At 43.0% G+C, this 15,029-nt stretch overlaps 1 protein-coding gene across 8 annotated transcripts in view; it reads right to left on the reverse strand.

The window, feature by feature from the left end:
* PAG1 (phosphoprotein membrane anchor with glycosphingolipid microdomains 1) overlaps positions 1–15,029 on the reverse strand; it is a 105,198-nt gene that overhangs the window by 8,357 nt on the left and 81,812 nt on the right. For 7 of the 8 annotated variants that reach the window (XM_021386609.1, XM_021386615.1, XM_021386610.1 and 4 more), the window contains 4 exons: positions 9,831–10,041; positions 6,340–6,391; positions 5,718–5,814; positions 2,737–3,332 (listed from right to left, as the gene is read on the reverse strand). In XM_021386609.1, the coding sequence (XP_021242284.1) occupies positions 2,737–3,332; positions 5,718–5,814; positions 6,340–6,391; positions 9,831–9,955 (870 nt within the window). In that variant the 5' untranslated portion in view covers positions 9,956–10,041. Of the gene's footprint in view, positions 1–2,736; positions 3,333–4,577; positions 5,300–5,717; positions 5,815–6,339; positions 6,392–9,830; positions 10,042–15,029 lie in introns of those variants that run through there. The other variant, XM_021386608.1, reaches the window with a different exon arrangement.

Genomic DNA, 15,029 nt, shown 5'->3' on the forward strand with positions numbered 1-15,029 from the left:
TCTTCACACAATGCAGCCCAGGCAAGCCAAAAAGTTGGATGCCCACGATCTAGTCCAACCATAACAAAGAGACACCTATGGAGTCCGTCTAACTAAAGTAATTACAAACATAAAACTTATTTCCATAAACATCTTGTTCATGGTTGACACATCAGAAAACACAGGCATTGCAGTGCATTGCTTGAAGAAACAGAAGAGAGGGAAAAATTATCATCACCACAACAGAAAAACACTCCCGCACCCACCTCCATGTACAATGCCAACAATAATGACATTTATATATTCAATCAATTACCATTTCCAACTCTGCTGCAGCTGTAGCTCTCAAGGACAGGACAGGCGCACGCCTCGATGCATAATGCATGCACCTAGCAGAGGGCTCGCCAATGAGCTGATGCTGCCAAGGCTTAACTCAGGATGACATTAGCTCTGAATAAATTTTAATTAGACAAACACCTTTTTTCTGGCACTTAGGGAACTGCATGTGCCATCTCTTGATTAATCCTTCAAAACCTGAACCATTTTAATCAATTCCCAGTCATTGCAGACACTGACATTGTATACACGGTGTGCTGGGAGCTCCCAAGCAGCAAATGCGGTTCCTTTGTATCACTGATGGGGAAATACAATGATTTTCTGGAAACTTTTCACACCTGGTAAGGAAAACATCAATGGTTCTGGGTGCTGTTTCTCTAAAAAATTAATTAGAAATGACATGCTGCCTGAATTTTGCAGAGCTGAGTGTTGGTGGATTATGAGCAACACACCATCTTAACTTATAGAAGGGTCTGGGTTGAAAAGGACGTCAAAGATCATCGAGTTTCAACCCCCCTGCTGAGTGCAGGGTCGCCAACCACTAGACCAGGCTGCCCAGAGCCACATCCAGCCTGGCCTTGAATACCTCCAGGGATGGGGCATCCACAACCTCCTTGGGCAACCTGTTCCAGTGCGTCACCACCCTCTGGGGGAAAAACTTCCTCCTGATATCTAACCTAAATCTCCCCTGTCTCAGTTTAAAACCATTCCCCCTTGTCCTATCACTATCCGCCCTTGTAAACAATCGTTCCCCCTTCTGTTTATACGCTCCCTTCAAGTACTGGAAGGCCACAGTGAGGTCTCCCTGGAGCCTTCTCTTCTCCAAGCTAAACAAGCCCAGTTCCCTCAGCCTTTCTTCAAAGGAGAAATGCTCCAGCCCTCTGATCATCTTAGTCGCCCTCCTCTGGACCCGTTTTAATTTACTACTTAATGAGCTTGTTATTTGTAAGAATGTACACTGAAGAGTCTGGAGGAACAGTTTTCAAATCTTGAGTCTTCTCTGTATTCACATTGACTCTCTTGGGCTCTATACATTATACGGTTAAACACAGGATCACAGAATCATGGAATGGTTTGAGTTGGAAGGGACCTTCAAGATCACCTAGTTTTAACCCCCTGCTATAGGCAGGGACACCTCCCTCTAGACCAGGTTGCTCACAGCCCCATCCAGCCTGGCCTTCAATGCTTCCAGGGAGGGGACATTATAACATGTATTTTACAGGCATTTTTCTGCCCTCTGCCTGGATTAATGAAGCACATCAAACACACGGACAACCAGAAGCAAGTAACAACACCTCAGCTCTCCTATCATTTTTCAGGTAAATATTTCCATTAAAATATCACATCAAATCTTAAGGATTTTTGGAAAGGTTCATCAATATCAGACTCTGAAACTATATTAACCTGTTAAAATCACTTTTTTTTTTCACAGCTACAAATTTTCTAAACCAGTTCTGAAAAATGCAAACTCAACAATTTGTGACAACTCTGTGTGATTATGCAGAAGGATCCTTTGAATTGATTCTGGTGAAAAACGAAAACTGCTAAGATCACTGAAAATATCGTCACTCCCTTTTTCAGAGAATCCACCATTAAGGCTGGGAGCAAGAATGAACTGCTGAGAGAACATAACTTTTGGCTGTGATTGTCCAGGTAAAAATTCCTTGCTCTGTTTATGTGTGACAATCAGAACCTGACAAGTACAAAATCTATAGGTTGACAGAGTTTCTGCAGCTTTTATGTCTGACTTCATGGAGATATTTAATTTAGTACTTCTGTCCTGTGATCCTTCGTACATAGGAATTGCTGAATAGCAGCTACAAGACCAAAAGCAGATTTTACATTTTAAAAGCCTACAACTGCAATCTCTCCTCCTTTTTCTGTACCTATCATTTCATACAGAGGGAGACCAGATGAGTGGCACTGAGTAGATGCACAGTGGTCACACAGCAAGGCTGATGTGGCCCAACAAAACAGGCACATCTAAAGCTACAGCATCTACCAAAAATACCTCACTCTCCTTTTTGTAGATTTAGCTTATACTAGAAAAAAACAAGGCTGACAGTCTGAACAGCATACAGCTGTTAACGAAGGCGCTGGATATCTACTGTAATAGCGCCCACAAATATAATACCATTAAATAATGAAGCAGAGGCTTTCTATGTAATTTCTAGATAATATTTGGGAAAAGCTTTATGAAAAGTATACTGCAAGGATCCTACATACAGGCTCCAATAAAATGAACACATGCCTTTAATGCAGAAGCTGTGCTGTGCATTTTCCTATTTTCTATTTTAGTCTTGCATCACTTTGAGTGTTTTTCTATTTCTTAGTGTATTTTGGTATTTAAAAAAATATTCCCCTGCCCTGTATGTTCTCTAGCTATTATCTAGCAGTTGGACATGGTCAAGTAATATTTACCTTCTCTGGCTTACTTGCTCCTTCTGTCTCTTCTCCTTCTTCCACTTCGTTCTCTTGCACATTCTCATTTTCATCAAGAAGTTTCATGGGTACCGGAGGGGGAAGCTCATCCTCTACATCTGGTGTGTTGTCGAGAGGACTTTCTGAATTAGCACTTTGGCGACTTTTTTTATTTCGGTCAACAGATGCATATTCTGCTGATTCAATTCTGCACTCAGGAGTATGATCCTGACCTTCATTAACGATCACTGAAGCTGCTGACTTTCTGTTGCAGCTTCCTTCCATGTTGGCTGCTGCACCAACATCTTTGATTTCCTTCACAGTTTCATACAAGCAGTCTTCAACTATGTTCTCTTGAGAGGAGCTGTCTTTCAAGACTTCATAAGGCCCTTCCATTCCAAGACCTTGATCATTTTCGGCATTTCTAGCTGAGATCATGGTCTCCATGGTATTGTTAGGGGGAATACTGGGTAGTTCCCGGCTCTGGTGACATTTTAAGGATTTTCCGAGACTATCTTGTTCTAGCAGATCAGAGATAGATGTTTGTACTTCTTCGTAAGGCTGGATACAGGCAGTTGTACTGTCCTCTGAGAGCACTACAGAAAATGATAAAAGAAGTGTTTAAAACAACTGCATGACTAAGAAAGGCAAATGTGGTTTGGTACTCTCTACATTACTTCAGTTTTATCTCATTAAAAAGGAGAAGTGATAGTAATGCCTGAAAATGTCTTGTAGTCACTGAGCTTTCAGTTTATCAAAAGTTTTCATTTACGGAGACTTCTGCACTCTGCTATTAAATCATTATTCTGACAACAACTTGAATGCTCTGTGCACCCCCACATCATCTTACATAGCAGTGTTCACAGTAAGAACGGGATGGGTGGGTAGGCACAGGTATGTTCAGCTGGCTCATACTTGGTTATATGGAATGCTTACAGACTGCTGAGTAGTCTCAGATGGGGAACACTGGCAGAAGGCCTCAAACCAATTGCATTTAAAATATCTTGAAGAGATTTTTCTCTTCTCACTTCCTTATCTTTGCGATCAAAAAAAAAAAAAAAAAAAGCTTTTCTTCTGCTTTCTCCCTGCCCAGCCTCACCTTGCTTAACATGCTAGCCAAATTCTCATCTGACCCACACATCACCCAACCTTGCTGAAGTCAGCCTCACAGGTCACAACATCGAGAGCTCTTTATCAGAAGGCTGAGCCATACTTCTCCTAGTCTTGCAGCACAGAATGTAGGTTGACAACCTACTAACGAGCCAGCCATATGCACAAAAGAGAAGATTAGACTTCAGAAAGTAGTGTTGGTAGAATGTGTTTAAGTCACAGAAATGGGCCACACATCTCTGTCACAAATAGGGCACTGAGGACTGAAATTTACGGGACTTCTCATCTCACAGTGCTCACATAAGACACTTCCCTGCATTCAGGGATGTATACATATACATACACACATGAACACATTTCAGATAGTACAGGGTATGTTACTTTCTGTGACACTATTTCTTTCAAAAATCACATCTGAATAGCTTTACAGTACAGTTCCTATGTCATTCTCTTGGAAAAATCTACCTGTTCTTCCATTTCCTTTAGAGTGTTTGACATTATGACACCAAGTGTTGCCGAAGCAATCAGTGCCATTGATTTGGTGGTTGACAAATATGTTTCTTTATCTTGTGCTCTGGGCATGCAGACTCACACAGCCAGCTTCCCTGGCAGTTGTAATCTGACAACAGAACCCAGGAAAGAACTTAAGGTGTGAGTAATTGCTACATGAATGCGAAATGTGAGAAGAAAAGGAAAACATCCTTCTCCATTCACCTGCCTCTTGCACGCACCTGGGGAGGAGTAAGACACATGCAGGGTGTCCTGTACACTCCCCATGCTCCCTGCAGGCTTCCTGAGGAACAGCAGGAACCAGCCTGGAGAAACTGGAGCGTGCTTTTCCCTTCTGGCCCTTGGGGATATCAGCATTCTGTAGAAGGTTTGGTGTAGATAAGCAGTCACCAACATAATGCTGGCAGGTTGGGCAAATGAAAATATAATGTGTTTGATGGTGCTGCTGTCATAGTTCTTCCCCTGCTCAAAAGGCAGAAACAGCAAAAGGACCATCAACAAGAAGGATATATAGAGCATAAATAAAAAAATAAAGCAAACTGGTTCCTGTTACGTGAAAAAGGCTGCTACGCACATCGTAAGTTGAGTATTATCAAACAGTCTCGAATCTGCCTGACAGCAGACAGCACGCCTCTTAGTGGCAGCTTCTGACAGCTGAATGCGTGGTGACTGCTGGCAGGCAGGAATGCTTCCCTGCACGGGGCTTTGCTCCGCACGCAAAGTCACTGGGAGATGGAAACCGAGCAACCAGTCAGTGTATGGGAACTGCAATGAAATGCGATGGCAATGTTTAGAAACTCCCTTGGTTATTTGTCTCAGGGGGTTAAAGATTTAACAGCTTACCCTCCAGCTTCACAGTGAGCTGCAAGCAAGGGACACGGCCCCGGTGCTGCAGTGAGCCAGTGGCTCTCAGCAGCGCTGAACCAAGAGCACATTTATTTTTAGGCACAGCTGAGCCAAGTGTTTTCCAGTGATACGTGACTTCCAATGAGCGTGAATCTTTTTGAGTGTTCAGCAAAACAAAGAATAAGAAAAAAAGGAACTGCATTTGTTTCCTAAAACACAAAAATGCAAGTGACAGCCTCATACAGCATGGGTCTATGACCCAAAGCTGCAGACCCTGGAAGAGGACCTGAAATTCTTGCACAGACATAAGGAGCACTTCTAAAGCTCCAAGGTTCAGCCGCACCTCTGGTCACATCCCAGCTCCATATCTGGCTGAGATGGGAACCGAGCTGATAGCTGCAAACCTAAGACATGATTACAAGTTACAACAGTTTTGGAGCACGGCTGACTTGGGAACTCTAAGCGCGGGCTCTGCACTTGGTGGCCATCCTGCCCACCAGGGCGGCGCTGCTCACCGTCGCCATTGCTGAGCGCGCCGTTCTGCTCGCTGCTGGGCGGCGGCTCTGTGGCGGAGCTGGTGATGGAGTGGCTGAACACCTCCTTCTCGGAAGGCTGCAACACAAAGCAGGTGGGTTGTATCAACGCGCGGGCAAAACACTTGTTTCCAAGAACAGATGCATAACGAATTTCATTCTCATCTCAGGAGTGATGTCTTGCATGTTTTATTGCCAGGAAGGTCAGATCATGCACACTATTCTCCAAGAGTCATTTATGTGTTTACAGATGTTGAAACAAACCGACACAAGTATGCCCAAGGTGATCTCCCTTCCAAACTCCGTGTTAATAGAAATTACCACCACTTAAACCAGCGAGAAGACAGTGGCTGACAAATGAGTAAATCGCACTTGCACTGCAACCTGAGCGAAAGGAAAGCAGGAGATCTGGAGCGACAACAAAAAATGCAAATTATTGAGATAGGCTGAAGTTGTCCTCCTTTTACTGTTCTGAAACTTCTGAATTTCCCATGCTTAACAGCCTCCAAACTCCTGACCTGCTTTCCAACCTGCAGTATTTTGCAAGGAGCCTGATGCAAACCAACCCCAAGGAAGACACAAGCTGCCAGAAACAAACACTTACCACACTCATCAGATTTTCATGATCTCCATTCTGATGTTTGGACTTCTTTTCCCTTAGTGAAGAAGTACAAAATGTTACTATAGATTACACTAATCTTCAAAAGCCAATCATTAATAGCTTTTACACAGCTGCAGGGAGCTGAACACAGCTGCTGATTCACAACATTATTACAAATTGAATAACAAAAGATGATTACAGGGACAGGTATGTCTTCAAGGTCATAAGGAAGATAGGGTGGTTGGTGGTGAACATATCCTGAGGAGGTACAGTGAACACACACAACCTTTCTTCTTGTTTAATGTAAGATCACACTAAAGATTACTGATGGTAATGAAAATATTATTATCATCAATTTAGTTATGATGTATGTGTTTTAATGATGGATGAACTGTGAGGTTCCTACAACTGCATGAGTAAAACGTGTCTATCTTCTAAAGAAGTAGAAGAAGAATTCATCCTATTTCTATTCAGAATGCCAGTTACAATTAATAAGCATGAGCAGTTCAAGAAAGTCTACAAATTACGTAGTAGCAGAGGCTTTGAACTTCAGATCTAGATAAGTTCTGCTTCAAGGGGTTCTTTGCAGCACGCAAAATCTGGACTGAGTTTCCAGTTTCTATCATTTTGGAAACAGAATCATAGAATTGTGTGAGTCTGAACGGTCCTTTAAAGGTCAGCTGGTCCAGCTCCCCTGCAACGAACAGTAACACCTACAGCTAGATCAGGTGCTCAGAGCCCTGTCCAGTCTGACCTTGAATGTCTTCAGGGATGGGGCACCCACTGCCTCTCTGGGCAACATGTTCCATTGCCAAACTACCCTCACTGTAAAAAGCTACTTCCTTACATCCAGTCTAAATCTTCCCTCTTCTAGCTTGAAACCATTTCCCCTTGCCCTATCACAACAGACCCTGCTAAAGAGTCTGTTCCCTTCTTTCTTATAGGCTGTTATTTTGAAATACTGTAATAAACCACAGGCTTGAAATAATAATTCCCCCTCTCCTGGGTGAAAAGGCAAGTAAAAAGGTGGGAAAATACTGATGACATGAAATCTGTGATACTTTTTAAGTCTATAATGTGCTATACTTCCCACATTAGCAACTGTTAAAATTCTACCTGACTGTGAAATGAGAAAACAGAGCAACTAAGTCTGCACCCGTGCCCAGACCATACAGACTATTGTTGAAGTGTTTTAAAAGTTCTTTGGAAGTTTTCTGACTCCGACATTTTAGAATGAGAAGATTTTGTTTAGTTTTCCATGTCCTCAATAATTTTTGAAAAGCAAGCTAGGAAGAAATTTTACATAATTGCATTTATGCATAAACAACCTGTCCTACAGAATGACCTGCAATAAAAGATACTGTGTGTAGACCTGCAACACAATCATTTATTAAAGAGCATTGCCAGATAGTTTCTGACAACAAATCTTGGTACCTGCAAGGACACACTCAGTGGTTTGATTTAGTTTTAAAAACATCTCTCTAGAGATGTTTCAAGGTTTGGAGTGTTAAAAGGCAAAATATGGTATCTAACTAACTGCAATGTTTGTTATGTTTTAAGGCTTTTAAAACAGGTTTCATACTTTTAAATAAAAAAACATATATTTCTATTTTTTTTACACAAGTATCACAGGCAACTGTGATGAACAGGAAGATACTGAAATGTCATTTAACAGCTTACAGTAGGACCTAAGCATTTCTTATGAATCACACAAAATTACATATTCCAACTAGGGTTTTTAGGGTGTCAAGCAGCTTCTGGTGATGACCACAACTGTGTTTAGCAGTGTGAGCATTAGAGAAATCCTCCTGTAAAACAGAGCCTAACATTGTGGACATATGTTATGCCAGAATAGGATTTTTCTGTAGTTGTACAGCTTCCTGAAGAGTATACTCAGCCTCCAGGCAGCTGTCTTCTACGACAGGACAGAACCCTGCAGGATCCAACCCTTCAGAGAGGCTGAACTCAGCGTTCAACCCACTGGTCTCCAGGAATGGCCAAAGCAAAGCAGAAATACATAGAAATGACCTTCCTTTCCTTTTCACCTACACTTTGTCTGTTCTGTTCAGTTCGCCTCATTTTCTCAACTGATAACAGGTTATGGGAACTTTTACTTCCAGATTTCTCTGCAAAACTGCCTGTTCTCTCAGAAAACCTGGCAAGTCCAGAAGTCCAAATGATGAGTTAGGAAGAGAGAGCTGTACATTTGTGTGTTGGAGAGAGGAGAGATCCCTGAGAAGAGGGCAACTCCCAGCAAGACAGAGGGGCTGATGGTGGCTGCTGACTTTTCCTCGGCAGGGACTAGCGCTAACATAATGCTCTTGTCCTGCAAAACCCTGAGGTCTGCTGGATCTGGGCAGGAGACAAGTTTTGCTGTCTGGCTTATCCTTCCAGGTCACACCAAGCCATGCAGCCCTCCTCTCCGTTTTGCCTGCCCAGATCAGCTCTACCTCCTGGTTTACAAAGAAGTTTTGACACATTTGCACTTTTTCAGCATAAAAGGCAAAACCTTTCTGCTTTTATTTCACTAGGAGACATCTTGCATTTCTCCAGCTAGATGTAAAGCAGCACTTAATACCGCTGTTGGTGTAAAGAAACAATATAGAATAGATGGAAGTATCACAGAATCACAGAATCATACAGGTTGGAAAGGACCTCTGAGATCACCAAGTCCAACCGTCAACACATCCCCACCATGCCCACTAACCACGTCCCTCAGTGCCACATCCACGTGTCTCTTGAACACCTCCAGGGATGGTGACTCCACCACTTCCCTGGGCAGACCATTCCCGTGTATCACCACTCCCTCTGAGAAGAGATTTTTCCTAACATCCAACCTGAACCTCCTTTGGCTCAACTTAAGGCCATTATCTCTCATCCTATCGAAGTTTTGACTTAAGCATTGACTTAAAAAATGTGTGTGAGCTGATACCCAGAAGAATGCAGAAAGTCAAGATACGTCAAGGGAATCAATCAGTGAGGCACAGGACAGACAGTGCAGATAGAACAGGGCTGGTGCTGCCACTGCTCCCCTTCCCAGCACATTACTGTAGCCAGCCTCCCTGGGGTACAATAAAGCACCTAGCAAGTGCTACAGCATTACTCCCTTCACACTAAAAATACATTCCTAGATTGTTGTTCTTCTGCAGCAGAAAACAGTAAGAACTGTTCAAATTCAGGTTTGCTCTGAAAACAAATGTACTGTCAGGCATGAGCTCCCAAATAAATTACCCTGAGGGTAAAAAGCTATCGGAAGCCAACCCACAGACATACCTGTGGGCGCATCATGGAAAAGGCAGGGTAGTGTGAATTAACATAGCTCTCCAAAAATGCGAGTGACTACTTTGCATTAACTTACTACAGTGTGATAATTAGGTACTTCTGCACTTAAGTTCTCAGTATTTCTCACTAATTAATTACCAGTGCAGCTATTTCAGTCCATGCAATTATTTGACTTGAGATATGTCACTGCTTCCTAAGCTCCTGAGTCATACCTGTTGCAGCTGGAGCAGAGGAAGATGAGGAAGGTGAGGAATAAGAGTGTTGTTACAGCTGCCAAGCTTCCCCACAAGATGACGTGGACCCGACCACTGCTGAGGAAGCCACTGTCTGGTCCCATGATACTAGCAGGAGCTGGTGTCACTGGGGATGAAGAGCCTACTTCTTGGAGAAGGCTGGCATCTGTGCTGAATGCAGCTTCTCTGTCTGCAGAAAGAGAAACAATTTTGAAGGTTAACATAGATGTTGAAGATAATGAATCTGACAACTCCAAGTCTGGAAGGAGAGATTTTCAGATGGAGATCTTAGAAAAAAACAGTTTTGAGTGCAAGACAGCCAGCCAAAGATTATCTTCAGCTACATTTCTGATGGTGACATAGAACAAACCTTGTCAAATATTAATGCAGCCTGTTACGTATCTACAATCTCAACATGAATAAAATGTAGCACAATATCTCTGTACTTTGAGGAAGAAAGTTTATAAATCCACTTCAAGGCACAGAGTAGTCTATTTTGCAATGATATTTGTTAATTTCATTGAAAAGTGAGCTTTCAAAAAACAACTACTGCACAGTTAACAAGATAAGGGTTGCAGCAGGACTTCACCTCCTATCCCTATCTCCTGTCTGCAAGGGATTCAGTGTTTAAAATACAATGACAAGTAAGTTACATAAGGCTTTAAAAGGAATACCACATAAATCTTTCTTGCAGCAGATCGGCTCTAATCTGCTAACCTATTTCTATGTGAAATACTTGTTTTCTTAACCACTGGTCTGAAAAGTAGTAATACTGAATTCTTTTTTTGCTTTTTCACCACCTAAGTGGAAATCCAAGATAACAACTAAAGAGAAAAGCAGACACAGGTTTTTAAGAACTTGAATAAACAGAACTTTTGCTACAGCGCAGAAGTGCCTTGATAAGCATTCCAGGTTAGCAGTATTTATGATACATAAGTTTGGTTATTCGGTGTATTATAAACATTAGTACATATTCTTAATGTAATACATTGTTGGCCTATGCCAATGCTGACAATACAAAGGACGGGGAACAGTAGGCATCACACATGTCATCAAAGTGCGGAACATGTTTTACTGGTAGTCTTGAGCACCAATACCCAATAGCCACTGCAGAACAGACCTCAGTGACGATGACTGCTTTGGACCAGTTCCTACAGTGGATTTTGCTGCCACACTGAGCAATCTTTCTGTGGTTATTTTGTTAGAGAAGGAAAAAGTAAACCTTTAAAAACAATGGAAAACCACTCTAAAAATGATGCATATTGCAGATGTAATTCTGATACAGCCCTACCTTATCTCTCTTCTACAGCAAAACTAAGGTTACGTGCACACTGAGATATAGTCACATCACTGACTGCAAAGTGATGAGACCTTCAGAGATGAGGAATCAGATTTAGTCAGGAGGCCCACCAGTGACTGGTCGACAACCTGATGTAATTCCATTTACTATAACCCTTCAAGCCCAACTCATCATCCAGCTGTTCTCCCACTGCATTATGTTTTTGTCTAGCTTTATGCTGGACAATTTGTTCAGAAGGAAGCCGGAAGAAACAGAATTGGAAGCTTTTCTGAAACCCAACAAGATTAAATCAACTGGCTTCTCTTGGTCAACTAGACGGCTAGCTTTGTCATAAAAGGAGACTAAGTTAATCAAACAGGACTTTCCCCTCGTGAACCCACACCGGATATGACCAATGACTACACTGTCTTTCAAAAGTTTTTCAGTAACTCCCAAAATAATTTTCTCCATATTCTTGCCAGGCATCAAAATGAGACTGACAGGCCTGTAATTACTGGGGTCTTCTTTCTTGCCCTTCTTGAAAACTGGGACAGCATTTTCCAGCTTCCAGTTGACTGGGTCTCTCCAGCTTCCCAAGACTGCTGAAAAACAATTGAGAGAGGTCGCCCAATGAAGTCAGCCAGCTGTTTTGAGTACCCTGGAATGAATTCCATTGGGCCCCATAGACTTCTATGCATCCAGGTGGAGCAGAAAATCCTGCACAAGTTTGAGGCTGGCTTGGAGTTTACTGTTACTGCAATCACTTTCCTAGCGTATCTGTGGATGTACCAGAGCCCATCATCAGTGTTCAAGACAGAGGAGAAGAAGGTGACCATCCTCAGCAAGCAACAGATGAGTGCTTCCTCAGATCCTCCTCTTGCTGTTGACATATTTTAAAAAGCCCTTTCTGTCGTCCCCCACAGTACTGGCAAGCTTCAATTCTAGTTAAGTTTTGGCCGCGTAATTTTTCTCCCTACAATGGCAAACAGCATCTCTGCAGTCCTCCCACGTTGCCTGACCTCGCTTAAAAAGCAGTGAGATCAGAAAGAGAGCCAAGAAGAGCAAGAAACAAGCCAGAAATGAGAAATTCCACCAGGCAGAAGCCAAATGAAGGAAAGTAAATGACCGAGGACAGAAACTGTACTTGTTCCGCAGTGAAAGGCCAAGAATGCAGATACCAAAGCTTCGACTGTAAATTGAGAGAAAGAAGTCAGAAATAATCAAGTGCTGTGGCACTTGAACCAGGAGAGGCAACTGCTGGAGACAGCAGTTATTTGTGTAAGCAGAACAGATCAGTAAGCTGGAAGAGCTTGACAAAGAAGGAAGCTCTACACAACAGAAGCTCAGCAGGCAAGGTGCGCCCCAGTGACTTCTGGCTCCTGCAGGAGTCTGGCATCAGTGCAAGAGGACCTAGAAGTTGCACAACAGTTGTGCTTTAAATGCAGAGCAGCAACAAGGTTAATGTATGGCTAATGTGATGGATTTTGAGTCACCTCAGAGAATAACTTTAACGAGAAATGTACGTGCAATCATGACCACGGAACAACAAACAGTTAACATCGAAGACCTTAGACACCTGAAATGGTTAACTAATGCTTTTACAATAAAAAGCTATACCGTGCTGCCCTCTGGTGAAGCTTTCTGTTAGGGGAAAGGTATGTGTGGCTGCTGTCCTCAAGGCAGTGCTCACGTGTTGGTGCTGCAAAGGTGAACACAAACCCTGCTGCCAAGAATGGAGCCCACACAGTGTGTCATCACCAGGCTTGACAAAATGCCCTGCTGCCACCTCTGAAACACTGCCAGACTGGAATGGCTTAAACTCGTGGAAGAATCACTGGGTCAGAGTAACGGGCAGCTGAGCTTATTTTTTTTAGTATGTGGAGACCTTTGAAGATGAAGACTTCTTTAGTCGCACTCTTTCCAAAGAAAGGCAAGGAGACCTTCGCTCAGAAATCTCCACACAAGTTATCAGTGACACAGAACTCTAAAACAGAGTAACAAATACAGACCTGGGATACCTGGATGAGGACACTTGCTTCATCTAGGGCAAAAAGGCAGCAGTGGTGTGTGTTCACACTTCAAAACCACTAGTTGTGTTTTTTCAGAAAACTAATTCTTACACTACACTGAATAGAATTTCTCCTCCTTGTTGGAACTTGCTCTTTTTTTTTAGGTATCAATATTTGTAATTAGTGGAACCTGGACGACAAATAACACCCATAGCCATTTCCTCAAAATTGCACTTAAATGCACAATTATTTGTGTGGTTTCAGAAGGACAGGCATTTTGCTACATGACCCGTGCTTTCCCTGAATAATGTGTTATTTTTCCTTACAGGTGCTGCAAGGTTAAGGTGCAGCTTAGGCATTTCAGTATGATTTGGTGGGGACAGAAGGCTACAATGCAAACGCATTTATTTGTTGGCAAACTGAGAATAAAAAAATGCACCTGGGGTAAAGTAGTTTTGAGAGTGAGACATACAAAAGAATGTGAGGAGGCTGCAATTTTGGGGAGTGCATGGAGTGAGGATTTTGAATAGTGAGGGCGTGCTGCGAAAGCTCAGACCAATGCCTGAATTTCTTTCAAGCCTGGGATCGAATGGCCTGGGAAGGTCCTGTGCACACAGGACCCAGTGACCCAGGAGGTTCTGCTCTTTTGGTTTTAATAATGAATTGTAGATATATACTAGGCAAAGGAAGAAATTGTTCCAACAACTGAACGGCTTCAGATGTGAGAACCCAAATGCAAGAGGACAAGATGGACACTGGGATCACAGCTCTCTGTTGTAAACTTTCAGAGCAGGAGCTGTGCTGAGCTTCCTTCTCAGGCTGCAAGGTCTCCTACCAGCCCACTACTTCCATTTCCAACACCTCCAGTGGGAGTTGTGTTCAAGGTTAGGTCCACAGCAATAAATTTAACATAGCTGGGATAATTGTCTTGTACTAGTGACAGGACGAGGGGGAATGGCTTCAAGTTGCACCAGGGGAGATTTAGGCTGGACATTAGGAAATACTACTTCTCTGAAAGAGTGGTCAGACGCTGGAACGGGCTGCCCAGGGAGGTGGTGGAGTCACCGTCCCTGGAGGTGTTCAAGAAACGTTTAGATATAGCGTTGGGAGACATAGTTTAGTGGGGTTGGTGGTGGTGGGTGGATGGTTGGACTAGGTGATCTTGTAGGTCTTTTCCAACCTAGCTCATTCTACGATTCTATGATTCTACTAGAGCCAACTGGCATGGCACAGTCTAGGTTAAACTTCTCCATAAAACGATGTTTGCATCCCAACTGTCCACCAGGAGTGGTCCCTGGCCTGAAATAGCTCATAAGCTGTGCTTGGGAAAGAGCCACTTGACTGCAGCCAAAAGTATGCCTCTGGCTGCCCTAATGTGTTTAAAGCAGATTGTTTTTATCTCAGATCAAGAATCTGATGAAAGTGGGTCCTTTTGACCTCGATCCCTTGTTCTAAAACTCCTCCTCTCCTTTCGGTACTCCCTCACCACAGGACGTGCCCAGCTTTCCACCCGGCCCAGCTCCTCTCATCAGTTTCCAGCTCCCATTCCTCTCCTCAGTTCCCACTTCTGTTTGCTGCCTGAGGCTATCCCCTCTGTTATATGTGACAATGCTAAGATAGCAATAAGCACACAAAAACATCATCCTGGTTTTAAGTTGGTGCTGGGTACCTAAGAGTAATTGCACACTATTAAATGCTACTGGAGACAACATGTGACAGGACTGCTGTCTGTGCTAAGGTCCAGCTGGCAGAACCTCTCCTTACAGTGCTGTGACACCAGAATGAAGGCTGTGAGCCTTCTCCAAATGCACTGCAGGAAAGCTGTAAGGCTAGATGGTGTTAATTTTTCTGCCTGTGTCTTGCTGTGTTCCAGCTTCTAGATGATTGTAT

Source organism: Numida meleagris, chromosome 2 (assembly GCF_002078875.1).
Source record: "Numida meleagris isolate 19003 breed g44 Domestic line chromosome 2, NumMel1.0, whole genome shotgun sequence".
Classification (NCBI taxonomy): Eukaryota; Metazoa; Chordata; class Aves; order Galliformes; family Numididae; genus Numida; species Numida meleagris.